We start from the raw sequence: 27,255 nt of genomic DNA on the forward strand, positions 1-27,255 counted from the left end.
GTCAAAACTATGTATATGTTATCAACAACTGTAGATGATTACATCTGGAAAGATCTGGAAAAAATCTAATGTACTTTTATGTCATATTTCTGTTTATTTCATTCTTGCATTTTGGTCATTTTTAATAAAGAAAATGCACTAGTCAAGTTCAAAGTTTTAGCCGCAGTGCCTCATTCTTTGAATTACAATGTTTAGGTTACGAACAGACCAAGAGTCACGAAAGCATTTCAAGTGTAACTAAGGAAGTCAAGGGAACATTTATATAGGTTTAATATTTTGGAGAAAAGGGAAAACAATCCAGTTATTCTTCATTGTTTTACAAAATCTAATTTTGTACCACCTGAAAACTGACAGTCTTCTCATAAAGTTTTAGAAATCTGGAAATATGGAACAATTTTCAGACCTCATATAAAAACAGTAGCTTGTTTCTAACTTCTTCCCTGCCAAGAGACTGCTGGACCAAGCATTTGCTCCTTTTTGTCTGTCTGAAGAACATTTGTGTAGCTATAATGTGCCCTCTTCTTGACAGCTAGAGTCTTTAGTAGGGAACCAAAGATGATTTTAGAAGTATTCTGAAAACAGAGATTTAAACATTCACTTTGCTGCACTGCATTCATACTTTTAACATTTTCAAGATTGAGCATAGCAATGCTGCTGCAGACGGAGTTTGTGTTCAACCTACAAGAATGGCCTACTTTGCTAGGTGGTCTACATCTCACCTATAATACTGTGTCACATAAAGTCTACTAATGCAAAGCCTAGCATGATTTATTGTTATTTAACTTTACAAAGTAACTGTGTGGGTGGGCGTGCAGTTTATAGACCATTGCCCTCTATCACAAAAAGTAGTTTCTAACAGGGAAAGAAAAAATAGTAGTCAAATGGTTGTAAACACTTGTTTAAAAAGTATATATTTACCAACTATATATTTTAAAATTTATTTATGTTTTCCTGTTTTTAATGCTCTGAAACATTAGAACTCTTTCTTTTTTCTCTTCAATCTCTTTTTGATGGCAAAGGAATGTTAAACTTTAATTTTATTTTTCCAGTTCCTTCTAGCTTTATTTTTCCTTTTATCACCCCAGAGTTACAGGCTTCCTCATTTCCTCTACCCATTTAACAGATGATCGCAATGGTGACTGACACCTAACAGAAAAAAGAGAGGCAGAGCCTAGCAACTATGCACCTTCTCCTCACTAGCCCCACACAATTGCTTCTGATACCCAAAATAAAACCAGCCATCAGTAGCAGCCAGTCAGCTCAGTCTTCTTTCCTCTCTTCAAATAAACATTGCATCCTCCAACAACTCTGATGCAGCAAGTGCCACAGCTCCCTGATTTCCAGGAGGAAGCAGGAAGTTTCCTTTCCTCCATTTCCTCCTAACTGCTCATTTTTCACTTGAAAAGCAAGCTGGTGGCTCTGATTATCTGTGCTTCCTGTGGCCCTCTTATCACTCTCTCCGCATTCCCCCTTTACATCATTTAAACTAGTATTTTTCCTCATTTCATTTCCCCACATCGCATTCATCCTACCTGGGTTTTTCATGAAATCAAGAACTGTCCCACTTGGCCACTAATCCAGAATCCAAAAGAATTCATCAGGTTAATTAGAACATGGCCATATACTACAGCCCCAGTCGCCACAACTCTCCCTCATGCTCAGCTGAACTAATTCAGAGTATGACCTTGCTGTTTGTTCTGTGGAAATGGCTTCCTGCTCTTCTTATAAAGGATTCCTTATAACAAGGCAAATTCAAACCAACATGTAATCAAGCCTGGACCATGCCATTTCTTCCCTTTGGGTTAGACCTGTGAATCCAGTTATGATGTACAAGAAATAAATCTTGGTTTACTTTTCTTACCCTCCTTTTCTCCTTCTATCATACATCATACAATATACCAAAACAAATAGGCATTGCTTTCTACTTTGGGCAATGCCCACATGGTGGGGAACCCAGAGAGGAGGTCAGGACAAGAATTTGATTACTGAGAGTGTCTATCAGCCCTGCAGCAAACCTCAAGACGTAGGTTGGATCATCTTTTTCTCAAATGCAGCTCTTCACAAAAAAACCCCTTGCCCAAGCTTGAATATGGAATTATCCTCGTGGAAGCATAAATTTGATATTAGTTTCTGAAACCTGTTCTTTTAACAGATGCTTGACAAAAAGCTTGGCAAAATGCTTATGTCCAAGTCCTCATTAGTGGCCAGTACTTGAGCTTTGGACTAACGCTTTAGTGTTAGAGCCATCTAGTGGGAGAAGAGACATGGACAGAGAAGCTAAGACAGGTTCTGCATCTGGATTTTTCATCCTATTCAGCTTTCTGGTGTAACAGCAGGGCCAATGAAGCAATGATCTGCCATGCCAGTATTGCAAACAAAAGAAAACATGACTCTGAGGGGTACTTTAGAAAAAGACAGAGCATGCAAACAGTCCATGAAATTCATACAGCTGTTAAGGGTCCCAGCTACCAGGAAAGCAGCCTGTGCCTGTACCAAGAGGAAACCAAATAGCCAAGGTAGACAAGACAGTTTCAAAGAGGATAAAGCCAGGAAGCACAGATTCTGGCGTGATTTTATGGATGTGACCCTCCTCGGGTACTGGCTGTTCCAGTTTGTTCATACTGATCTTGTGAACTCAATTGGGAAAATGAAGTAGTAGGGTGAAAGGCTTGCACAAGCCTCTCCCCTTTGGCTTAGGCCTTTCCAATACAGCTGTGGGACCAATTCACTTCTGGTTGAATTTTAGTTAATAAATGATTTCTTGAACAGTCTTGGAAGATCATGCTAATATCTAGTCAGCGTTAACAGGCATGCAGTACAAGAAAATAGACCCTAGGCCCCGGAGAGTTCTTGAGTCTGTTAAGTTTCTGGTGCCAGAATTTGACAATATGCTAAACACTATCTGAAGCAGACAATCCTGTAGCTTCCAGTGTTTCAAGTCCCTTACAACAACAGAAAGATTTGGTATATAAGCTAGGTACCAAGATATCATCACACCCCTCTAAAATTAAAAAAACCAAAACAACAACAACAAAACCCAAACATGTTTGTGTCTCTTACTCATTTGAAAGGGAATTAATGTTTTCCCTCCTCCTACCAGGCTGTTAAGAAAAAAGCAATTAGCTTTGCTCACAGAGGCAAAAGAGAGAGGATAAAAAAAGAGGTAAGACAGGTGTTTCAGACAAACACAACTGATTAATGGTCTATCTCATGTTAGAGTTCAGAGAATCAGTGCAAGGGCATACTTCAAACTATGTCCTTCTGTATCGGTGAGACTGCAGCGTGCTGTCTGAATGGTGTCCAAAGTAGATCTAGTTGGCATACTTGCTCAAAGACAAATAGACATATGGACCACCCATTTGAAGAAAGATCAGCTTAAGCCTGCAAGCTAGATACAGAAAAATTAACAATCTCTTAAATCATGTTTTGACAGTTAGCTAAGAATAGTGCTTTAATGCCAATTAAGGCTGCCTTCCAGTGTCTCTCCCCACTCCCATCATAATCCTATTCATCTGCTTTTTTAGCACATCATAGCTTGAAGTTTTCTTCAAATTCTCAGGTAAGCAGAATGAAAAGAACAGCTGGTCAAATGCTACTGTCAATTATGGGAAATTCACTGTTGTTATACGATATAGGAGCTGCATTTGTAACCAAGTTTGCATGTTTTAATGTGAAGTATCTACATCTTAAAAGAAATGCTACCAGTTTACAATACAGAAGCTGTGGTTGACAACATCTTATCCAAGTCAACACATCACAGCTGAAGGTTAATAGAAATATAAGAACAGTTAGGTTCAAAACTAATGAAAACAAACAACAAAAAAACCCCAAAACCCAGTAGTGAGACTGGCTTTCATATACTGAAGAGATACTGAAATAAAGCTGTTGTCTATTAGGAAACAAGGGAGGGAACCATTCACACTTTCACAATATTCACACAGCTGAACATTGTTCAGCTCTAGGGCCCCCAACATAAGACAGACATGGACCTGTTGGAGTGGGTCCAGAGGAGGGCTCCAAAGAAGATAAGGGGGCTGGAACACCTCCCCCATGAAGACGGGCTGAGAGAGTTGGGGTTGTTCACCCTGGATAAGAAAAGGCTCCAGAGAGACCTTGTAGCAGCCTTCCAGGACCTAAAGGGGGCCTACAGGAATTGTGGGGAGAGACTCTTTTATCAGGGAGTGTAGTGATCGGATAAAGAGAAATTACTTTAAACTGAAAGAAGGCAGATTTAGATTAGATATTGGGAAGGAATTCTTCACTGTGAGGGTGGTGAGGCACTGGAACAGGTTGCCCAGAGAGGCTGTGGATGCCCCCTCCCTGGACGTGTTCAAGGCCAGCTTGGATGGGGCTTTGAGCAACCTGGTCTAGTGGAAGGTGTCCCTGCCCATGGCAGGGGGTTGGAACTAGATGATCTTTAAGGTTCATTCCAACCCAAACCATTCTATGATCCTTTTCTGACAGCACAAGACTTACAACACAGCCGCTAATGTTTTACCTAAATTAAACCTGGTAATATAAGATGAAAGTCACATAAGCTTGTTTTACTCTGAGGGAGGCGCTTATACATTTTTTTTTCCATGTATCAATGATTTATTTGAAGTATCCCAGTCAAAAGACAGCTATCTACTTCATAGAAACAGAAATCAGACTAAAAAGCAGGTACAAAACCAACACTTATTTACAGTTAATTAAAAATAAAATGGTAGCTAGTAATGCTGACAAAGCATTTTTCCACATACCTTTCTGTTCTAAATCTACTGAGAAACAGAAAAGGATCTCTTACTTGACAAGATAAAAGTATATTTAAACATACAGCACCACCATCTGCAGAGGGTTTGGGTTTTTTTTTGGTTTGTTTTTTTTTTTTTTTTTTTAAATTTTTTAAAAATTCTGTTAATACTTTGCAAGCTACAGCATATAGAAATTGAACAAAGGCAGGACAGCTGGCAGGCCAATCTTTTGATCCAACTTTGCATCAACGTATCACTATATACAGAGACCGAGAATAACTGAAGAAAGTTATGGCTCAGTAGACAGACACAAGTATTTCAAAACAGGAATCTGCAGTGGATGTATCTTAGTTCAGTGCTCTTAAAGGAGGCTTAGATTTGGGAAGAAACTGTTCTGTCATATCCTCTATTTTGTTCTTCTCCACTGTAGCTGCAGATTTGTTCTCTTTATCCTTTTTGTGACTCCTTTTGTGCTGGGATTTAAAGAAAATGCCCAATGTTAAGAGAACACAAAGAAATTAAAGACCACTTGCTCATGTACAATGCAGTATATAGTGTTCTGAGAAAAAAAAAGTTGGTATAACTCCTGAAAAAGGTTCCCAATATTGCATTTACTAAAGAGATTTATTGTAGACATCTGGAAGTTCAGCAGCTATTTTTAAGGGATCCATGACAAGTAAATATACCTCCCACCCTCCCCAAGCCAAATCCAAGCTTAATATATCAGGGATTTACACACTGATACATTGGTAGAGCAAGAGGGTCTAAAGGAATAAAGTAAAAAAAAAAAAAACCAAAACTCAAACAAAAAAATCACAACAAACCAGTGAAGAATGCTAATATTTCCATCTGGCCTCTAAGAAGATACTCCACATCTCATTTCAACTTTTACATTACACACATGTGTTTGTGTAGTAAATTATGACAACTTTTTTCATGCAGGATTATTTGCTGAGGATTTTTCTACTGTCTGTCTAGCTCATCAGAAATTTGCATTATTTCTCTGCTGTTAACTGTTATCAGAATCTGCTGTTATTTTAGCTCAAGTTTAACAAAGCATATTCTACACAGTTCAAAGAAGTTGTGAGACTACACTAAATGATAGTAGGTGACTTTAGACTACAGCACTATTATGGAACAATAATTTTCCTTCACTCTTAAATATATAGCTGTTTGGAATATCTGTGGAAGTTACCTGGAAAAAGGGAATGCCCCCATTTGCGTGGCACCATATGTTTGTATCTACAAAGGATTGGTCACTAGCAAGGCTTTCACTGGATTCTTGCAACTCTTCCTCCTCTTCCAACAGGTCCTAAACGAGAAGTTTTCAGAAAAGTGTATTCAATGTCTGAGTTTCCTAGGTGAATGTACTAAGCATGATCAGATCTATAAAAGACATGGCACTTCCATTTTGAAAAACAGAACTGAAAGTCTCTAAATTATTAATGTCTTCTCTTATTTTTCAAGAGACTGTTTTTGTCAAAAGCTCAGCACATGTGACCGAGTACCCTGTAAAACACAAAGGCTGCAACAGCTCTGGGGTTCTAGTCAACTCTCCACAATGGCATGAAAAAAACTCCTAAAGATGTGAACTCTTCAATGAAGAGCCTCATTTGCCATTCATACACATACCTGATCTGCATTATCCTCCACCTCCTTTGTCACACTGTTTAGCATAGCATCAAGCTTTAGTTGCTTTTCCCTTAATTGCTCCAGTAGAAGTTCCCGGGGTTCTGTTCTCACAAGTGTGACTGGATAGAAGTAGTCTCTTCTCTGTGGAGTTGTCCCTTTAATGAAGATTGTATACTAATGAAAGGCGCTATTAAACACGATCAGCATTTGCTTTAATTGCAGACCATCAATTTTACATTAACTCAATACAGAAGTCAAGCTTTGTTCAGTCACCATTCTTTGCATGCACCTTAAAAAAGGTGTAAGGCTGCTAGTTATATTATGTCCCCATTAACCTTCACTTATGAATTCTGCAATTCAGATTGCTTTCTTTAAGACCATTCCGTCCCCGACCTACTTTAAATACCTGTTGGAATATCCACTTTAAGATCCTCTTGCAGGAAACCATTAACCTGAGTCAGTCCATGCTGTGCTTCCTCATTAAGTGCCAACTTCTGCTTCAGAAGTATCTCCTGATCAACCTTTACCTGATCAAGAAGGCCATTTAGTACCTTCTCCTCAGCAGCTTTTTGTCTACCAGTATGGTCAGCAATTTCAGCTATCGCTTTATCACAGTTTTCTTCATTTTTCTGAAAACAAAACAAAAAAACCCCAACAAAAACCACCAAGTTAACAGGAAAGCTAAGGTTATGGCCTCTTTTCTAAGGTGTGGTGCATGATTAGTAACATGACCTGAAACGAACAACTGAGAGACCTCAAATTGAGAAGTTTCAGTGCCAGTTTTACAGTCTCATTTTGAGAACTATCTTCAGAAGAGAGTCAGTTTCAGCACCAGTTTTACACTCTCATTTCGAGAACTATCTTCAGAAGAGAGTCAGTTTCTTAGAAAGTATGATCATTTTAGAAAGCTACTCATAAGAATAAAGATGATGCCATCTGGTTCAGATCAGACTCCTCATGCTTCTATGCACAACCCCACACAGAATTAGGATATTCAAGTGAAAGTGAAAATCCTACAAGTACTAGAAGCTTTATGCGTTTGTAGGGGAAAAGAAGGAAAACATGTATTTTTAGCCATTCCCATCGGAATGAAACTCCTGAAACATTCAGTAGGTATAACACACAGGGGTGTCTTGAGACAGCAAATGCTTTTAAGTCTTTCTTTCTGAAAGTTAGCAAAACGTTGGATTTGCCTGTTTCATTACCTATTAGAACAATAAAACAAGAAAGGTGGGAAGTGAAGTTTGCAATGGCAATTAAAAAAAAAAAGGAATTCTCTAAGAGGCCAGAACTAGTAGATACAAAAGGAACACATTCTCCCATAATGTTAATCCATCTGACCAATAAAGTAATTTGCATCCTCCAGAACGTAGCCTGTATTTGATTATTGTGCAAATCTTCCAGGCACATCACTGTGCTTTAGTATTAGAGATATATACTACCAAAAAGATGTAAAAAGCCCAAATTACAAATGGAAGTCAGCCACATGGGATTAATCAGGACACCCTTTTTTGAGGTTATTAGCCTTTAATTTTAAAGTCTTCCTCTTAAATTAAGCTTCTGATTTCCTCTAATTTAATCTATTTAAGCTGAGTAACACAAGCCTGCTGTGATCAGAAAACCACAATTTTGTTCTGGCTATAAGTGAGAACTTCCCCCCCCTACAAATTCTACTGTTAAAGCCTGTCTCAAAATGTTGTATTAGACTCCAAGTGACTATAGGTACCTTTTGTAAACACTGAAGTTGCTGTTTCTCATAACTGAAGGACAGTAGCTGCTGATTGGTAAAGTCAACTATCTGAGCAGTTGTAAATTCAGCCCATTTATCAGTATCCCGAGACGCATTTTTGAGATTGCTAAGAAGTTGTTGACAGTGATCAGTGGATTCTTCCAGCATCATCTTGTTTTCAGCAGTTATGATCCTGAGCTCTTGAGAGAAATCATCCAGAGATGCAATAAATTTGCTGTAATTGGAATTTGTACTGCTGACTAAGTCTGTAGTTTTCCTGCAACAACATATTTGTACCAGTTCAGAGATTGAAAGGTGGATTTTAACACATTCTACATTTAGAAATACAAGACCAGAACCAGTGAAGTAGTGCAGTTTCATCAAACCAGTTATGCTGTTGCTCTGTTTAGTAAATTTACGAATTGCAGCACTTGGAGCAGTAGGTTTGTTAAACCCCCACCCTCCAAACAAAAACCACCCAGCCAAACCCACAAACACAAACAAAAACCCAACAACTTTGACAAGACCTTAGTTATTCAGTCTGCAACTGAATGAAGCATGCTACAATAGATACACTATTATACTTCAAGCTAAGCCTTTATGGTATGAAGTTCTGAAGTCCAGCCATACTGAAGGTCACTCATCAGCATATTGTTCCCCAAACCATGGTCTCTTATCTGCAATATGCTCAAGAGACAAGTTTGACTAAAAGCCTTGTAGGGCTACCTTTTACTCTGGGGAAACATGAACTATGATCTACATTCTGTGGCAGTACTCAGCGCTAACATACAGGTCTTGTCCAGAAGACTTTATAAGCATATAAATAAGAAGAGCATGTAATTTTGCAGTTTTATCTTGCATCAGCATACACCAAAAGTAGTCTGCTCCTTACAGGTGAACATTTTCTTGCACAGCAGTAATGGCGGTCTTCAAGCTTCCATTTTTTATGAGTACATTAGTTAAGTTCTTCTGAGTCTCCTGAGCAAACAGGTCAAGCTGGCTTTGCAGTGACAAAATTAATTCAGCTGTGCTCTATTAAGAAAAACAAGATACATTTCACTGTTATTCTGCACTTGCTAACATTCTTAAAGGGTACTTGAATGCCTTTATTTAAAAATGCAGCAAATAAAAGAGCTTTATCATTCTAAAGCTGAAGGTACAATTTTTGTGTAGAGAAGATAGAGGCACTTTGCTTTTGGAAGTATATGTAAAGGAATATATACTGGACATGCTTAGAGCAAGGGTAAGTGTGGGTTTTTTCGTTACCTTCCTACATAAAGCTTCTTAAAGCAGCCCAACAAAGGCTGAAAAGAATTAGGATCATCAAGTTACTGTCCTAACATTTCTTCTAAATCAAGTATAAGTTTACTGCTACAAAGAGTTTAAATCAAAGTAAGCAATCACACTTGGTGTTAGGATTTCTTCTTACTCTAAGGATACCTTTGTATGTGCCAACCTCATCATTTCCACTTCTTCTTTTAAATTCTCACAATCATTCTGAAGCTGAGCAAAACCACTGGCTGTTTCTTCCCGTAGTGTTTTCAGGGTGAGAGAAAGATCTCCAAAGAAGGTATCCATTTCCTTTTTATGACCCTCCATCTTTGAAAAAAGTTTTATTTGAAGTTAGATATTTATCTTTAGGTAAGAACTGGATACTTTTCCCTAGCATAATTTAAATAGAAACAAACTCTACCCCAAGAGAAATTGTCAAAGGCACTAATAAAGTATTGCACATAAAAGGTGGAAAGTAACACCTAGAGCGATCTGAAGTTACAGGTTGGAATTTGGTGCAGGCTTTTCCAGACACAAAATTTGGCATGCGAGGTAGACAAAATAGGAACACACAGACAAGGTACTTGGTTAAGCCAAGAGCAAGAAGCAAGAGCTGGTAAGCCATGGACTATTTGCTGTCTAAGTCTGAAAACCAATAAAAAGCTTCTAGACAAGGGGAGTGGATTTCACATGAGTTGTAATTGACAAAGGGGAAATTTTTCAGTCACAGCAACAGGAACAAGGATTTACTTTTGACAAAATGGAAAAAAAGGAATGAAAGAGTGAGGCTGCAGTTCTACATAAACATCATGAGATAGACTACAAGTAAAAATTGAAGCAAAGGACTTGTTTTTAAAAAAAAAAAGTGGGGCGTTGTCTGCACTTATGGTTATTGTTAACAAAATAAAGCATCACATTCCCCAGGAATTAAAGTGACTACAGAAAAAGTTTGGTATGACAGCAGGAGAAATTGGGAGTGATAAGACTTAAGTTGGTTATTTTAGATTTCTAAAATACAGGAGAGACTATATTAAGGTTATTATCAAATGTTTGTTCTGTATAGCTTTAAGCATCCACATTTTACCATTCTGCTGTGGCATTTAGGTGAGCAGTTGTGCCAATACAGATAACAAGCAAATACACCATATTCGGAAGTGGAAATGAAGTCTGAAAGAAAGAGCTAAAAGGTAGAACTCATGGGACAGAATAAAAAAAGAAAAGGCCAGACCAGAAGTGGAAACACTCTGACACACTACAGAAAAAACACCAAAGGGTTATCTGTAAATTAAATAAAATAGAAGAGGACAAGGTAAGAGACAAGTCATGTGCATTACCTTGTCCGCCACAGCAGAGTATTTCTTCATGTAACTCTGAAACCGACAGTTTAGCCCCAAGACAAATTCTACCATTGGTGTCAAGCTATTTAATGCTCTTCCTAATCCAGATTTATGTTCCTCCTAGGAACAGTGGTGAAAAAAAAATAAATGTAAAAGCAAAAGTAAAACAGGATATGACTGTTCCTTCATCTACATTTGTAAGAAACTATCCATACACATATCATGAACTCTGCTCTTACAGTATTTGTTATATAATACATTACAGCTTGTGGTGGTGACATGGGAGGGGAAGTGGGAAGGGACATAATCATGGCCAAGTGCTGAAGCAGAGACAGGTAGAGAGAACATCAGAAGAAAACCCCTGTACAATATTTGCAGAACCCTTTTTGATCAAGAAAAGTTTCATATATTTAAAGTAACATAAGAGTATGTAAATTTACTAACAATTAATCTCAGCAGCTCAGCTTTACAATCGAGTGACAGATTCTCATGTTGTGTTATTTTCTCAGACACTTGAGAAACTTCAGTAGACACCAATTCTTTAACAGATGCAAAAGATGCTGATACAACCGATGCAAGAATATTAGCTGCTGAAGAACTGGTAGACAGGAGGTCACCTACAAAAGAAACCAAGAAGAGTTACAGTTTTGGTTGGTTTTTTTTTTTTTCCTAAAAGTTCCACTGTAAGATAGGAACTCTTTTTATTGCTCATCACCTTATTGCCTCTTACAACACAAGAAGGCTGTTGATCATCCCAAATATATTACTGGTGCAACTGTAATCATTAAATTGCTGAAAATAAAGCCTCTTCCACTTAATAAAACAGATGCGTTTTAGGAAACGGTCTTTGGTACTACTAGTTGCAAAAATTCAGGATGACATACCGATACACGTTTTACACTTACCTATAAAATTTGTGTAAGATGTCAACATCTGTTGCTGCTTCAAACTGTTTTCACTAACTGAATCTTGTATTTTGTTGAACAAAGCATTCATTTGTCCTGCAAATGTATTTTGGACGACAGCATTGTGTTGATCAACAGCCTTCTTACGGTCCAGTTTTGCATGGAGACCAGATACATCTTTTGTAGTTTCTTCAACTGTACTAAGCAACTACAATTTTTTTAAGTTATTTTAGTCAGTCTTTAAACAAGAAGTCAAGCATACATAAGGAAAAGCAACTGTGGTTCTGAGTTAAAGGAGAATTTATCTCCCTAGAAAGACAGCTATTTCCCTTTACATCAAATTACAACTGTTCTTAATCCTGGTGTTATGTCATTTGTAGTCTTAGAACACAGGAAAAAGTCACATACTAGAGACCATTTGTTCCAAATTTGAAACTAAAGCATTAATAAAGGACATCCTCAGTACTTAAGGAATTAAGATAACATTTATCACAGAACAGTAACCGAAAAAAATTCCTGACCTCTTCAACTTTTTCTGAAAGATTTGGCAGTAAATACATTCTTTACTAGTACTCAAGCAAGAGGTTTCCAGTACTAGTTCTGTGATAAATAATTTTGAATTCAAACGTATAGTGGATTCTTGGTTTTGTAGTCAGTGTAAATAACTTCTGTACCTATTTATCTCACACAAACACTCCACAACCCACATGCAAAAAAAAAAAAGGCATCCCCTCCCAACCTTACAGGAATCTGAGTAGAAGGAAATTTTCATGTTGACTAAAGATACAAGTTTCATCACTTGGCAGTTTAAATAGCAGGACACTCTCTCTCTTCCCACATCAAGTTTGTTTCGATACTTATGACCAATCAACAAACACATCAAAACCAGACCCTAAAATATAGAGGCGACAGGGCAAGTTTCCATTATTCACTCAGTGAGTGTAAATTATAGCAAAAAGCTTTGCAGAGATGTGTGCTATTTTTCTACCCCAGTTACATATAACTTACTCTTTTGTAGGGCCAGCCACAAGTTTCTAGTAAAGAAAACTACTTATTCTACAAAACAAGTCATGACAATAGATACTGCAAAGCACTGGAACTCTCATGACAAACTGGGCCTGAAGGCAATCAACTGTCAATATTAGCACAGAGGAAGTCCTGCAATCTTAAGTAGCTTTTCATCATAATATAATTTATAGAGAGCGCTAATCCTAGTTTTCCATCATGATTTAGCAACAATGATTTCCCTGAACAGCCCATGAAACTCCTAAACATGGGAAGCTACTGTTACAGTTAGGTGCAAGAATTGTGACCAACCTTGCTAGCTGTACCATGAAGTTTTTGTTCAGTGTCTTCCAAAACTGAAACCACATATTCTTCTTCAGCCAGATGAACCTTGGTTTCTTGCAGATCTTTTTGTGTTTCTTCCAGTTCTTTCTCCTTGACTTGCAGGTCTGTTTTACACTGTTCAAGTTCATTTTTACTAACTGTGAATAGTTCAGTGACCTAAAGTGGAAGACAAACATCAATAGGGCAACACTGCTTTTTATAAGTTCAACAGTCCCACTTCACATCTCAAATTATGCCACAATACCAGAAGGCAAGCTGTCATCTACTAATGTAGTTTCAGCTGTAAGGCTCAGAGGTCTTAAACCTGGACTGTAGATTTGTATAGTCTCTGTATTCACTGAAAATATCACAAACCAACACCATTTTCACTGTAATAATCCTTGCTTCCCCACTCAAACCACAAGACCAAACAATTGTTACAGCACAAGAAAAAAAATCCCACTAAAACCTAAGCAGACAGAATGAAGAAGAGTCAGTAAAGCTGACTACACAGAGTAGTTACATATTCCAGCAAATATCTGCATTTCTTCTAAAGACAAAGCTCCCATTTTATGTGTAATTTGTTAACGGAGGCTCATCACCTTCTCCTCTCCCCCCTCATTCTTTGTTCCTAAGCAGGTTATCTGTCAACCGAAATGATACTATTTTACAAGCAGATTTTTTCTGAAAACCCAGCAAAGCAAATTAAAGGTAAAGTGGTAGATATTAAAACAGCTTTAAAAAAATAAATATTGCATCCTGCAACTTCATATATATTTCAACTTCCTAACTTCAAGGATTAGGAAGCTCCCACTCTTGACTAATTAGGGAGCTTTAAGAACAAAAACTCTTCAGACTGTTCTTTGTTTAAACTTTTTTTCCTCCTTACCCAAAGATTTCTTTCATTTTTTGGCAGATTTAAGCCACAGTTGAGAAACATCACTTACTCTTTTCACTTCTTCCTCCATGATGCTGATTTTGTCAATATACTCTGCAATTTGTTCTTCCTGAACTGTCAGCTTTCCACTAAGGGCTCTCAAGCAAGGATTAAAACAAACAAATAAATTAGTTAAGTAAGAGCTGATTTCAAGATTATCTACTGGTTTTTATACCACATATTTAGTATTTTCAAAAAATAAGTATTGCTAACTTCTGTATGAAAAGCAGGTAATTTTCACTCAGTGCAGAAAGGATTTAAGACAATTTTCCATTGTAAACTTTCTATGTAAACTAAGCCTCTTACAAAGTGAAGTAAACTATATCAAGTTTGCTCTCCTATGTGCACTTCCACTGAAAGAAAGGCTGCATGGCATACATCTGCATCCTGGCTATGCTTATGGTAAGTTCCACATATAAATAAGATCCTCAGTGCAAAGCTACTCTTTAGGCTTCTATCTGTGTAATAATTAATTTCTAAAGAACAAGTTGACGAGTCACTTAAATTCTCCTGACTATCTTCAATTTTCTGGTGTGAAAATAGATCTGAAAGCACTTCTGTGTAAGGATAGGTACCAGTATCTGGGGTTTGTTGTTAGTAATTTTAAAGACATTTAGAAGACATACTCATAATTTTCAAGGGAAATATAGACTCCATTTTTTTCTCGTGCAGCAGCAAGGTCTCGCTTCAGACGCTCAATCTCTTCAGTATATTCCTGCATAAAGAAACAATCACGTGTAAACATGAAAATTTCTACTTTGCTTTCAAGATTTATCTTAACAGATACTTCACAAAGATGGTGCTCTACACAAGTTTTGCATAAGCACAGGAGAAAAGCACTTCTGTTCCAAATAAGTTCAGTATAGCACCATTTAAATTCATACCACTGGATACACGTCAGCATTGAAACCTCCCATTTGAATCATACCTGGTTGCATGTAGCAGCTTACAATGGCAATCACAGCTGCTTTAGTAGCAGTCAGCTACTTTATATTGGCTCTTCCTTCATACTTACTGACAAGTTCAATTTAATTCAGGCACTTTCTAGGGAATGAAGCTGCTAATATAGCAAGTCCAGAAAAAAAAAAATCCAGTGTCATTTAGTGGCTCTCCACTAACATGTAATCGGGTAATCCATACAGAGTCATAGCTAGTAGCAATACCCCTCTCTATCCAGCTTTAGTCTTAGCAAGTTTCAACATCTGCAAAGTGACTAATCCTGTATCAATAGAGTAGCTTAGTTTGAAAGTGTTAGTTCAGTGATTAAAATCACCTCAGAAAAGCAGTGCTACTAGTTATAGCTTCTCCACAACTTCATAATTCCTGCATAGCAAAAATTTTATTAACAGAATCAAACCTAACCTGTAACTTAATTTGTTAAGATATATGTCTAGCCTACCTTAATAAGAGCTTTTTTTGTTAGCTTCTGATTAACTTCAGGCTTGTTCATTATGTTCTTTGCTCTGTGGGCATATTCCAGTGTACTCAATGTTTCCTGTGATAAACAGATTTAACACTAGGTCAAGCTGAGGAGTTAACTCATATTTTTGTATCATTAGCAAAGTATATCTATTTTAGGAATAGATTTTCAGACTTAAATTTACTTCAAGGTTTATAGATGCAGGAGAAACTGTGGCAATTATTGATGTTTTTGTTCGTCCTCCAAGAGAGTCTTGAAGGATTCTTGTGAGTTTAGATTCCCTGTATGGAATATGTGGGGCTCTTTCTACTAGAGCAGTAATAACTCTTCCTAGTGTCAGGAGAGACTGGTTGATATTTCCAGCTTCACGAGCTCTTCTGTCAACTGCCCCAGATCGACCAATGTTTTCACTTCCTGCAAGATCAACCTGAAAGACAAGAGGAAGGACATGCTTCTGTCTCAAACCACCCTGAAGAATGCTTGGCTCATAGTGTTGCAGAACACAACATAGCCTAACTAGCTTATGAGTTGTTCAGGAGACACTGGGGTGAACAAATGGGACTGACATTTCTCAGAGTGACAAATATAGTTTATATCACTCTATGAAAAACAATGATTTTTTTTCTCCTTACCAGAAAAAAAACCACCTTAGATTCTCAAGAGAATAAGGTCAGATTATTCTAGTTCATACTTTAAGAAAATCAATGACATTTAGTTCAAATACTTACCAAGTTTAGCTTCCCAATTTTAACAAGTTCTTCTCCATCTACTGTTGTTTCTTTCATATGGATGGTAATCGAAAACACAGAGTGAGAACGGCTATAAAAGAATTGAGTTTCAGACAGACATCCCATTAAAGCCAAATGATCTGCTTGCTACATGACACTGCTGCAAATTAGGCATCTATGCTCTTTTTAGGGAATACATTTGGCCCATTAATTGGGAATTACACATTTTCAATACACAGTTATTCTACCAAGTATATTTTTGTGTGTATACATATGAATATGGTACTTAAAACCAGCAATGAAGCAACTGGATGATGTTTGTCTCATTCAATCCAGACAAATTTTATCTTATTTCAAGCAAAACCCAAGAGAAACACTTTGAGTTTGTTTACATTTGTGTGTTCTCAACTCATAGACATGTCAAGAAAACTGGCTTGTAGATTTTTTAGTCAATACACTAAGAACAGTTTTACAGAATGTGAGATTAAGAAATATAGTTTTCTTTATTCAGGATAAGAAAATCAACAAGCAGCTGAATCCAGTGTTAAAAATTCAGAAGTTCAATTCAGTTTTCAATCTAAACAGTAGTACAGTTTAAGATGATTTTAGCTTGAGCTTAATACTTTAAAGGTTGGGTTTTTTAAGTTTCAGATGAAATTAGTTCTGTGTTCAAATCTGTGGTAGCCAAATACCCATTCCCTTGTACTGGTAGACAAATGTGCTTAGTGTATCTTTAATTTAAAAGATGACATGGACAGGGTGTTCCTTGTTTATTGCAACACTGGATCACTACTTGTTCAGTGACATAGATATCATATCTGCAGTTCAAGAATGAGAAATCAGTAATAAACAATGATATTTTTGACCAAGGTGTCTCTACTACATTCTGACTACGAGCTGCAATCATATGAAGTAGCCTGCATTGCCATACAAAACCCTCTCAACCTTATCCCCAACTTCCACAATCCAGTTTGCAAGGTTTCAGAAGCTGGGGTTTGAAAAAGAGGGTCTTGTGTTGACCTGTAAAAAACAGATCTTAGCAGTGTTTTGAAATCCCAACTTCAGTAATAAAACCTAGTGTACCATTTTCTACTGAAAGGAAAGGATACTTGAAACTCCTACTTCAAATTTTTATTTGGTAAACAGGAGTGGCAAAAAACCCCCACCCCCCAACTACCCATAACAGCTAGAACAAAGACAACCCACCTCACTAATACAGGTATATCAGCTAAACATCTTCCAAACTTGAAAGGACTACAGCCTTCTTTTTGAAGATGTACAATATCTACTGCAGAGAATATTGATCTCGTGCTAGTACATACAACGTATTTCAGTTATGTATCTGTCAGACTTCCATCTTTTGTTTCCATAGGCATAGACAGCTTTGAAAAAGTTAACTTCTTAACTTTGAGTAACAATTAAATTTCAATATTCTAGATGCCAGATTAAGAACATTCTGCTACTTGCATCTCAACTAGAGTTAGGTAGAATGCCAGGGCTACTGTTCCAACTAGACACTGCATATTAACAAGGGATATATTCATAACAAAGTATGCAAACTCTAAACAAGAGGGGAAGCTTATGTAAAAAGTCACGCAGAGAGAAACAGCGTGCCCATTTTTAAGATGAGACGCATTCAGATTTTATAGTGCACCTTCATACACCTATTAGAATCACTCCACAGGATGTGATAAGGAAGAAGTTCTAACTATGGCTTTCTAACCCACATTTGGCAACCTAAACTGCAATACACAATCTCAAGATCATGCCAGGCTTGTGCTAGCTTTAACATCTTTTACTTCTTTGGTAAGATCCTGTTTAATAAAACAAGAACAAGAAGTTTCTGAAATGGGGAAGATTTGTACCTGGAATATGCATTCATGTAAGTAGCTGCAGTCGTTCTTTTTGCTGCACCCCTCTCCAGGATTTGGTAGACTTCATTTTTGTTGTGTACAGTTATTTCTTCCAAACCTTTAATAATTACACCCCTCTGTGAGAAAATAACGCATGCTTATTATCTCTCAACGATCCTGAAAGCCTTAAGATCACAAATTTTGGAAGACAGCACTAACCTTGTTTCGAGGGTCATCAAACATCTGCAGCTTTTCTCCAACATCAGGAGTAGGATTCAGAAGATCAAAAAGCTCCTCATTATAGATTTCCAGAAGAGAGACTTTCACTGAAAATTCAGTACCATTCTCTGAGAGTTTTTCAAATATTTGATGCAATGTACGGGGTATTATACCCGCTAGTGGATCCTGTAAATGAAAGCAAAGTATTTAATACATAAACATACTAAAAGAAATTTGAGTGTGGGGAGTGGAATTTCAGCTAAATAGTCTGATTTGATATAAGCAAGAATACCTTGGACAAAGATCATCTTCCATATAAAGATCGCCAAGACTTGTATGATTGCATTAAAGATGTAAAGATTTGATTTTCATATAAATGAATGAGACCATTTGCTAATTTACAAACATTTAAGGAAAGTCAGCTTCAGGATTTGAAAGGCATCAATTTAGGTTTTCTTTAGCCTTCTGCAATTTCTAACTTTGAACTATAGTACAGACAAGAGAAATCACACCAGTGAAAATATACCTCTTCCCAAGTATATTCCTCATTGGGCGACCGCTCCCCTTCCATTGTGAAGGTCTTACCAGTACCAGTTTGGCCATAACTGTGAGAATAAAAAATTAAAATGTAAACAAGAAACTAAAATTCAAATCAAATTTCCCAATAATAATTATTAGCTTACTTACGCAAACACTGTACAGTTGTAGCCCATAATAACTTCATCCAAAATGGGACACACAACACTCCGGTATACATCAATCTGCTTTGCCTGAGCTCCAAAAACCTGTTGAGGCAAAGACAACATATCCCATTTATCCATACAGTAATGTATGGCATCACACAGTAATCAGACCATACTAGAGAAATGTACTAGCTTGTTTCAAGAAGTCCCCAACTTGACAAGGCCTTACCATATCAAATGTGTAAGTCTTTCTTGACGTCTTATCTGCAACTCCTCCAGTGCGGACACTAACTTCCTTTCTTGCTTGATCACAGTCTACAACAGCATAGGAGCTTGCTTTACGTTCCGAGGCATTAAAAGGCCTAAAAAGACAGGAGTTAAGAATATCGGATTGATATCATTGCTAACAAGAACAAACTGACAAAGCAGTAATATGACTCAGTTTAAGGATCCAGAATAGTATAATTGGGTAAAAGGAACATAAAGCTTTTAATTTAATTTGTTTAATAATTGTTTAAGGAAAAACTGCCGCATTTTGGCAGTTTCCAGACCTTGTTTCTCCTTCCACCCACTGTGGGACAAGTCAAGTACCTACAGCTTTTAGTTTGTTTACATATGTAGTTTTTAACAAGTCCATAAGCACTTTTAAGATCATTTAGATGAGCGCACACAGCTAACTTGCACTAGAAAATGTTGTTCAGCTGCAGGGGGGTAGAAGATTAAACAGACCAAATAATTGTATAAATAAGAGCCTTCAAAAAAAGAAAAACTTATATGTGAAAGTTAAGGCAATAGTGAATCAAACTAATTAATTTTAAAAATTTCCTTTTTTATTTTTCATAAGCAATGAGGCCTACATGATGCACTGATGACAAAATACTCTAAAGCACCAGAAATACTAATAGACCCTACTAATGGCAGAACAGTAGACAGCAATACCAGGACCTTTATAATGCTGATGTATTTGAATAAAATTTGTGAATAGAATTTAATAAGACAGACAAAACATTGGATTTCAGGAGAAAAGAAGTCCACATATCTTTTTACTCTCAGTTTTAAGTTTAATAGAGGTGTAATAAAAGTTCAGAAACTTGATAGGGAGCATTTTGTTTCATCACGAATTTAACTTAAACCTGGTGCACACAATTTTCCTTGAAGGGACATTTGCAACAATTTCTTCCAAAAAGCATGGAAATGACCAGGGCTGAAGACTAAAAGCATGAAATGCTGTCTTATTACTTATTTAGTAGTGCTACTGCACTGAATGTCTATGCTACCTGTATAATTGACCTGAACAGGTAACTTGAAAATAGAACTTCTACAACCTTAGTAATCTTTAAAATATTTTGATGGTAGAGACACTTCAGATGCTGTCTCTTTAAACTATAATGTTAAAAAAATGCAAAAAAACCCACAAGTGCATGGCATCTCGAGTTTCCTGACTCTTGTGGCTAACATTTCTTCCTCAACATAGCACTGAGGCTGAAGTGTTAGATTCTGAACAGACCACTAGACACTTTGGTGCAAGACTGGCTGGTGACAACAGATGATCACTAAAATCTTGTTCACAGAGGCAAGTTACAGCTTTGGTTTTATGACTTTTAAAATAGCAGGAGGGTGAACGAAGAATATATTCTCATCTGTAATGCTGTAACAGTGAACCAGTCAAACGCAGCAGCCTTACGATATGATAGCCCACAACTGCGGGATTAGAGGAACAATTCAGCTAGGCTGAAGCATACTTGCAGATCATCACCATGTGCCACTAGACAAGCAGCAACCTGGTATGCCATGGTGACACAAGTTCATCCCCTTAGGTATGAAGCATATTAACATGTATATTAACAAAGCTAATACGTGCATTTTGAGTTTCCAAAATTTTTGTTTTTAAGGTTTTTGATAAGCTTGGACATGTCAGGTTTTGGAAGCAAATTAATGCAATTGCATCCATCTACCTATCTGTAAGATAAGGAAAACCTGACTGATGCAGAAGAAAAAGGAAAGGTGGAAGGAACATTCACTAGTTCAAACAGACCAAAGCTCTATTAAGAAAGAAAAGCTGTACAAGAGGCAAGAGCAAGGGTGAGCTAGAAAGTGCTTAGGCGTTAGAGACTAAATCTTGACATAGGACTTAGTCTATGAGTTGCAACAAAAGCAAAATACTACACCATGAACAATCCCGATGCTACTGTCACATCAAGCATTTTATTTATTTAAAATATACACTGATACTTAGTGAGGCTATTCCAGAACAATTGAGACTAATCAGATGAAAAAATATTATTGCTCTTGACACAGTGTCAAATTCAAATTCTTCAATAAAGTTATTCTTCTTTTGCAATAGCCTTGATTTACAGCAACACATTCACCAATCCCATAACATTTGTTTCAGCAGCTCTTTATCTGTGTTGCAAAATTAAGGGAAAATCACATTTACTTTCTATTTTCATTGTGCATCTGTAAAAGTAGAACTTCCAAGCCTGTTTGGAATTCCAGTATGATTGCAAAAGGCATTAATGATAATAATCATAATGTGTAAGCTAACATTTGCAGCTCTGGCTCAAAAAAGAAACCAAACCTCAAAAACTTTCAAAGTTATTTTGAACACTATTCTTAACCCATTAGCAGTATTACAGGTTTAACAAGCAACACTTTAAGAACATTTAAGATCCAGTATCAGTAAGCAAGTCTTTAAAGTCACCTCAAAATTACAAAGAGAACCTAATTTTATGGTACATGAAATTTGTCATATCGTACCAAAAAATAAATTAATCTTATCAGCCAATGTAGTTGATCATCATTAATTAAGAAGTTGACTCCCATAGCTTTTCCTCTGAATTCGGAGTCTGCATCACCGAAGTTACACGAAAGATATACGAAAGCGGGTGCAGCAAAAATTTTATTAGCTGCTACATCGTAGCGGCTTCCCACAGAAGCCCATAAAAGATAAAAATTCAGTTCGGTTTTTTTGTGTCTTGAATATCAGTCGTACTAACTCTCATCTAGCTCTTCTTAGCCTTCCTACATAGATTCATCCTGGGTGTACCGAACCAAGTCAGGAAATTACAACTTTTTGCCTTTTTAAGCTGTAAGAGATTATTCACAGCAGCGGTAATTTTGCGGAAGTGCCGATTATGTCCACTGGCTAGAGCGGTCCGCCGCACAGCGCGAACAATTAATGCCTCCGACAGGCATCCTAAAGCGCAGTAACGAGCGCCGTTTGGATGCAACGGCGGGCTCTTGAACAGCGATATACGCGGAGAGGCGTCACGCAGTTCCCTCTCCCCAGAGCCGCCGAGTAGCGGCTGGGCAGAGCCGCGGCTCTCCGAAGGCCCCTGCTGCGGGCCGACCTCCAACGCTTGCCCGGGACGGGGAAGGCCTCCGCGCCTACCTGCACCGCACCACCACCTGGATATTCTTGCCCTTCTCCTCCTTCTTGGCGCCACCGCTGCCCTGGAAGCTGAGGGAAGCCATGGCGGAGTCTCGGCGCGAAACCTGCCGGGGGGAGAGAGGTGAAGCGCTGACCGCCTTCGCTCCGTGGCGCCTGGGGCTCAGGGCAACCGTCCGCCGCTCGCCTCAGCCGCCACCGCCCGCGCCGCCACCGACTTTGAATCACGCACCGCCCCCCGGCCCAGCCAATCAGCGGGAGCCCGCGGGGCACCATGGGACCGATGTTCAAATTTCGGTGGTGACGCACACGCACGGCGGCAGCGGCGGCGCCACCGCCCCGTCCCGCCGTGAGCGCACTGCACGCTGGGGGCTATAGTGCCCGGCCGGTCGCTATCACGTGACCGAGTGACGGCGGGGCGGGCGGCGGGGGTGGCACCGCCCCCGGCAGCTCGGGCCGCCCGGCAGAGCGGGCAGCGCGGTGAAAGGAATTAGACCGGACGGGTCGCGGGATGACGGATCCCGCGGTCCGGGACGGCACACGCGTTTGCGTTACGGCGTCCGACCTGGTCGCCTGAGACCCGCTGCTGCCCAGCGCGCGCAGGCCGCACCGCTGCTGACGTTCTACCTGACGCCAAACCCGAACCTGCCGTGCAGCAGTGGTTTTGCCGCCACTACCGCGCGCGCTCACGAGGGGGCGGCAGGGAAACCCACCGCCGCCTCTGCAGCGGCCGCCGAATGGCCGCGGGTTCGAGGCCATCCGGGCTTCCCACCTTCCTTCGGGATTCGGAGCGCTGTCCGAACGGCGGATTCGTCACCCGGTGCGGAAGGAGACAATCATCACGCGCTGAGGAGAGGCGTTGTTTATTGCATATTTGCGCGAAGATGGGTGCTAGGCGGTAATTCCACAAAGCCAGCACACCCTGCAGTTAAACAAGCAAGCGATTTATACTCACCCACTTAGTTTCCAAAGTCCTTCCCCCAAATCATTATTGGTAGTCACTTACTTGCCACCATTTCTATTCGGCTAAGGTTTTCTCCGCTTCAAATTAAAAGTACAGTGTTCTTTTGCTCTACAGCCCATGCTCAAGGAGTGTAGGGGGGGAGTAGGTCTTTTAGGTCTTGAATTGAGTCAGTGGGCGCCATCTCGCCCCGCCGCCTTTACTTTTCCCCAAGTTCATGCTTCTTTGGTAATCATCTGGCCTTTGGTGCCTTCTGGGGCAGGATGTTTCCTTTTCATCAGTCTTTAGTTCCTTCTTGGAGGGTATAGTCACTGGCAAAGCCTGCATCGTTTACACAAAGTAACCAGGCCTACACAGCGAAACTATTGAGTACTGGTCCTCCCTAAAGGACAGCGCGTTGTGTTTAACCCTAAATTGAGCAGTACCACCACAGTTAGGCTGTAACTCAAACACATGACTACATTCCTCATGTAATCTTCCCTCACAGGTCAAGCCCTCTGGCCATACATTCTTCTATCCCCACTGGCTCTCCAGTTAGACCATGTTTTCTTTAAATGTCATGTTCAAAATTAGAGAACACCAAGCCAATGCCCGAGGGAGTGGAAGCATTACTTTGCCCACTTAAAAAACCAAAAAATACCATATTTCTGTGCACACGGCAGGGCACAGCGTTCACTGTTCCCAGCAGGGCACCTCGCCGTCCCCTTGGTCAGTGGTGCCCTTCTGCAGTTTGCCACGCGTTTGCAGCAGAACTGCCAGGCCAGGCAGGTTCTATCCCCCATCTGTGTGCTTCGTTTCACTGGCCCTGCCTGCAGAGCTCCGCTCTGGTCCCTCTGTGCGTTGAGCGTGCTTTAACTCAGGTTGGTATGCAGTGCAATTCATCAACATCACTCTGAATTCTACACCTAACTTTCGATATGTGTACAGGCTGGTATTGCCTGCTCAATTACTAGGAAAATCCTATGTCAGAATGAAAATAAATAGTTAAAGGCTCAGGACAAAGCACCGCAGGTGCAACTCATCCGTCCTTTTATTTTGAAACTAGATCACGTGAACCACTCAGCAAGTACAAGTTTGCATCCTCTCACTAGCAGTTTAATTTATGTCACCCTAGCTCCCCTGTGAGAGCTTCCTTTGATAAGGTATTAAAAGCTTTGCGAGGTGGAGGTCTACACCAGGATAACAGCCCTTGTGGGTAGAGGGGACGAAGCAGATGTTAGAGATTTAACTGGTCTGACATGCTTTGTTCTCAACAAATCTGCACTGGCTGCTACAGACTGTCATACTGTCGTCTACCTGTTATGGCCTACAGTGCTACAGTGTTTTGCTGTTGTTGTTCTAGGGCCTTCCCAGTTGCTGAAATTCGTGTTACCCATCTATAATTTTGCAGGTGTCCCCCCGTCCCCTCCCCTTTTTTAAGTCGGCTGCTTTGAAACTTACACCACCTCCATGAGTTCTTAAAGTTAATAACAAATGAGTCCTAACCCATAAGGCTTGCAGTAATTTTTCTGACAGTGACATGAAGCAGCATCACATTATGCTCCTCTACCATTTATCTCAAAAGTTAGAACAATGTCAGAACCAATCAATCTTACACTAGGCATGAAGAATAGGATCTGAGAAATACACATTATTTTTATAGAAAAGGACATGAAGTGTTGGATTCCTAGTCTGCTCTGAGCAGAAATTGATTCAGAAAACATTAGCATTCAACAAATTTGTCTGCCATTCTAAATACAGACTGATGATGAGACAGGACAAGAGCTATGAAATCTTTCTAGTGATTAATAACAATTTTCATTGCCAGCTTTTCTGAGCAAGTACTTTCCGTTTGCTCCATATAAGACTCTACTGGTTGTATGCCACTGAAAACAATACAATCTTAAAGTATATATAACATATAAATATATTACATGAAAAGAAAAATACTTTGCAAGGACAGACATTTGGAAGTTAGTAACTGCCAGATAAATTACTGCCCTACAACATTAATTTTTAACCTTTTGGCCTCAAACCTAGAAAAAAGGCAATGATTCTGTAGACAAAACTTGTAACAAAACACTTAAAATTTATATGCATAGACAACTAAGGAATCTGTATTTTCTAACAGTCTTAGGGCTTAACTTTCCAACCAAAATGAGTTTGGTGGGTTGATATTACTAAGACATGCTGGTTTTTTTTTCCTCTAATGAAACACTAAAAATCACAATACTACATTTTATTTCAGTTAAGTGAAGATTTAACCAAGTGGGAAAATTAATATGAGATAAAAGCGATATCCATTGCAAACATATTGAGACCACCCTTATTCTTACTTGCTTTTTGTATTCCATATATGCTAAGAGCAAAAATAATTTGTACAGACAATTGTGTAGGAGCTACTGCTAGACTGAAAAGTCAAATACAGGTATGCGAATATATTGAATCTTTACCATTTGCTCTATACACTCCTTCATATGGATCGTACAAAAGAAGGCAGCAATGGAACACAAGAAGTCTTTTCTTCCCATTTCTGCCAGTTTGTTCTTTTCTAGTATGAAAGTGTAACTTGCATTAGTCAGAATTTTGCTCAAAATATAAACGTCTCTCACAAACATGAAAGAAAAGAAGAGATCATTCAAACCTGCATTTAAACAAGAGAAATCTATTTATTTACTGGGAGTTGAATCTAGCTGATAGCTACCTTTGCCATAGCTGTGGCAAGTGGAAAACATGTACTTCTGGTAATGGAGTTAACTTAAAAAATGCATACAGTTTAATAGCTGCAGCTCTGTTTTACAAGGTCAATATATAGCATAGGTCATATATTTTCTTAGACTAGGTAGAGCCTAAAGATACTAATACACTATAACCTCAGTAACAGGGAGCTAGCATTTCACAAGCAATAAATATGAGAAAAAAGAAACAATATTTAGGGTAGGGATAACAGTGGTTTGGAGAATGACCTTTAAGAAGGCATGTACATCATCTGTGACAAATATGTTTGGTTGTTTTTTTTTTTTTTAGAGAGAGACAAAAACATTACAGAAAAATATATATTAATACACACAACTGCCAATGTAATGACTTCGGTAGAGATTACTAATCCCCACTTACTGATCCAAAAGGACAATTTTTCACTAAAGCTTGCCAGTAAGAAATCATTGTATTATAGTGATATTAATAGGCAATGCATGTCTCAAAAAAAAAATAATTAGTGTTTTCCTAGGATTTATATCAGATGACCTGGGTAATTATAGGTATGGAGGCCTGACAAATAGTACAATTGTTGTCAGTAAACATGATTAGCTAAGAAAGGTTATAATAATGGAGAGATATAATTAATACAAATTATAAGTTTGGATGAGACTTCTTCAAGGCTTAGTAACACCTGTTTTGATTACCAACATGCTACACAGTGTATGAGCGGTACTGAACATGTGGAGAGTTTAATATTATCAGTGACATAGGAAAAATTTACTGATTAATTGCATATTCACATTAAAGGGGAGATGACCTGCACCTCAGATAAACATAAAGCAATTTCTAGCCTTTGAACAGCCTGTCCAGTTGGTCAGTAATATTCTAAAGTCTGTGTTGTCCACATACAGAAAATTAAACAATAAGGACTCACACAGCCTGTACTGGTATATTCTCAGCTGAGGACAGGGCTCTCCTTCAGTCAATGTAACAGGATAATTATTTCACTGTTAAAAATGAAAGATATGATGCAATAAAATAACTACCTTAATGTTAAAAATTAAGGACTCAATGCATACATAGCATGATTAAAAACAGAATTGGTTTCAACTAGCCAGGGAAAATACACAGAATAAAGGATCTCTTTTTTCTTCATGTGTGCCAGATCACTGTCCAACAGAGACACAGATGGTAGCACTTTTACATCTTTTTATAGTTATAGTCACCATAATAAAAAATTAACACCACACGTAGGGGGGTGTATGCATTTGCGTAATTAACTCACAGTAAAGCTAATAATTTTCAATATGCTTACCTATTTTCAGTTAAGGCATGCAGCTGAATGACATCCTTTACATAAAAAGAAAAGGAAGAATGAATGGGAAAATTGGAAACATATAGACTTGATAGGACTCACTGAAGTCAGCAGGAAATGTCTCCTTGGTTTCTC

The 27,255-nt window shown here is 38.6% G+C and overlaps 1 protein-coding gene across 1 annotated transcript; it reads right to left on the reverse strand.

The window, feature by feature from the left end:
• Positions 1-3,917: 3,917 nt before the first annotated feature.
• Positions 3,918-22,456, reverse strand: KIF11 (kinesin family member 11). The gene is given in 23 exon segments (XM_075026096.1): positions 3,918-5,206; positions 5,929-6,045; positions 6,366-6,520; positions 6,772-6,994; positions 8,092-8,371; positions 8,987-9,126; positions 9,535-9,693; positions 10,701-10,823; positions 11,148-11,320; positions 11,609-11,816; positions 12,926-13,114; positions 13,885-13,972; positions 14,501-14,589; positions 15,274-15,369; positions 15,479-15,721; positions 16,023-16,113; positions 17,888-18,012; positions 18,095-18,280; positions 18,621-18,699; positions 18,782-18,879; positions 19,007-19,139; positions 22,169-22,296; positions 22,298-22,456. Coding segments are annotated over 23 exon segments (3,393 nt in total). The 5' UTR covers positions 22,442-22,456; the 3' UTR covers positions 3,918-5,080.
• Between the last annotated feature and the right edge of the window lie 4,799 nt (positions 22,457-27,255).

This window comes from Buteo buteo, chromosome 4 (genome assembly GCF_964188355.1).
Source record: "Buteo buteo chromosome 4, bButBut1.hap1.1, whole genome shotgun sequence".
Classification (NCBI taxonomy): domain Eukaryota; kingdom Metazoa; phylum Chordata; class Aves; order Accipitriformes; family Accipitridae; genus Buteo; species Buteo buteo.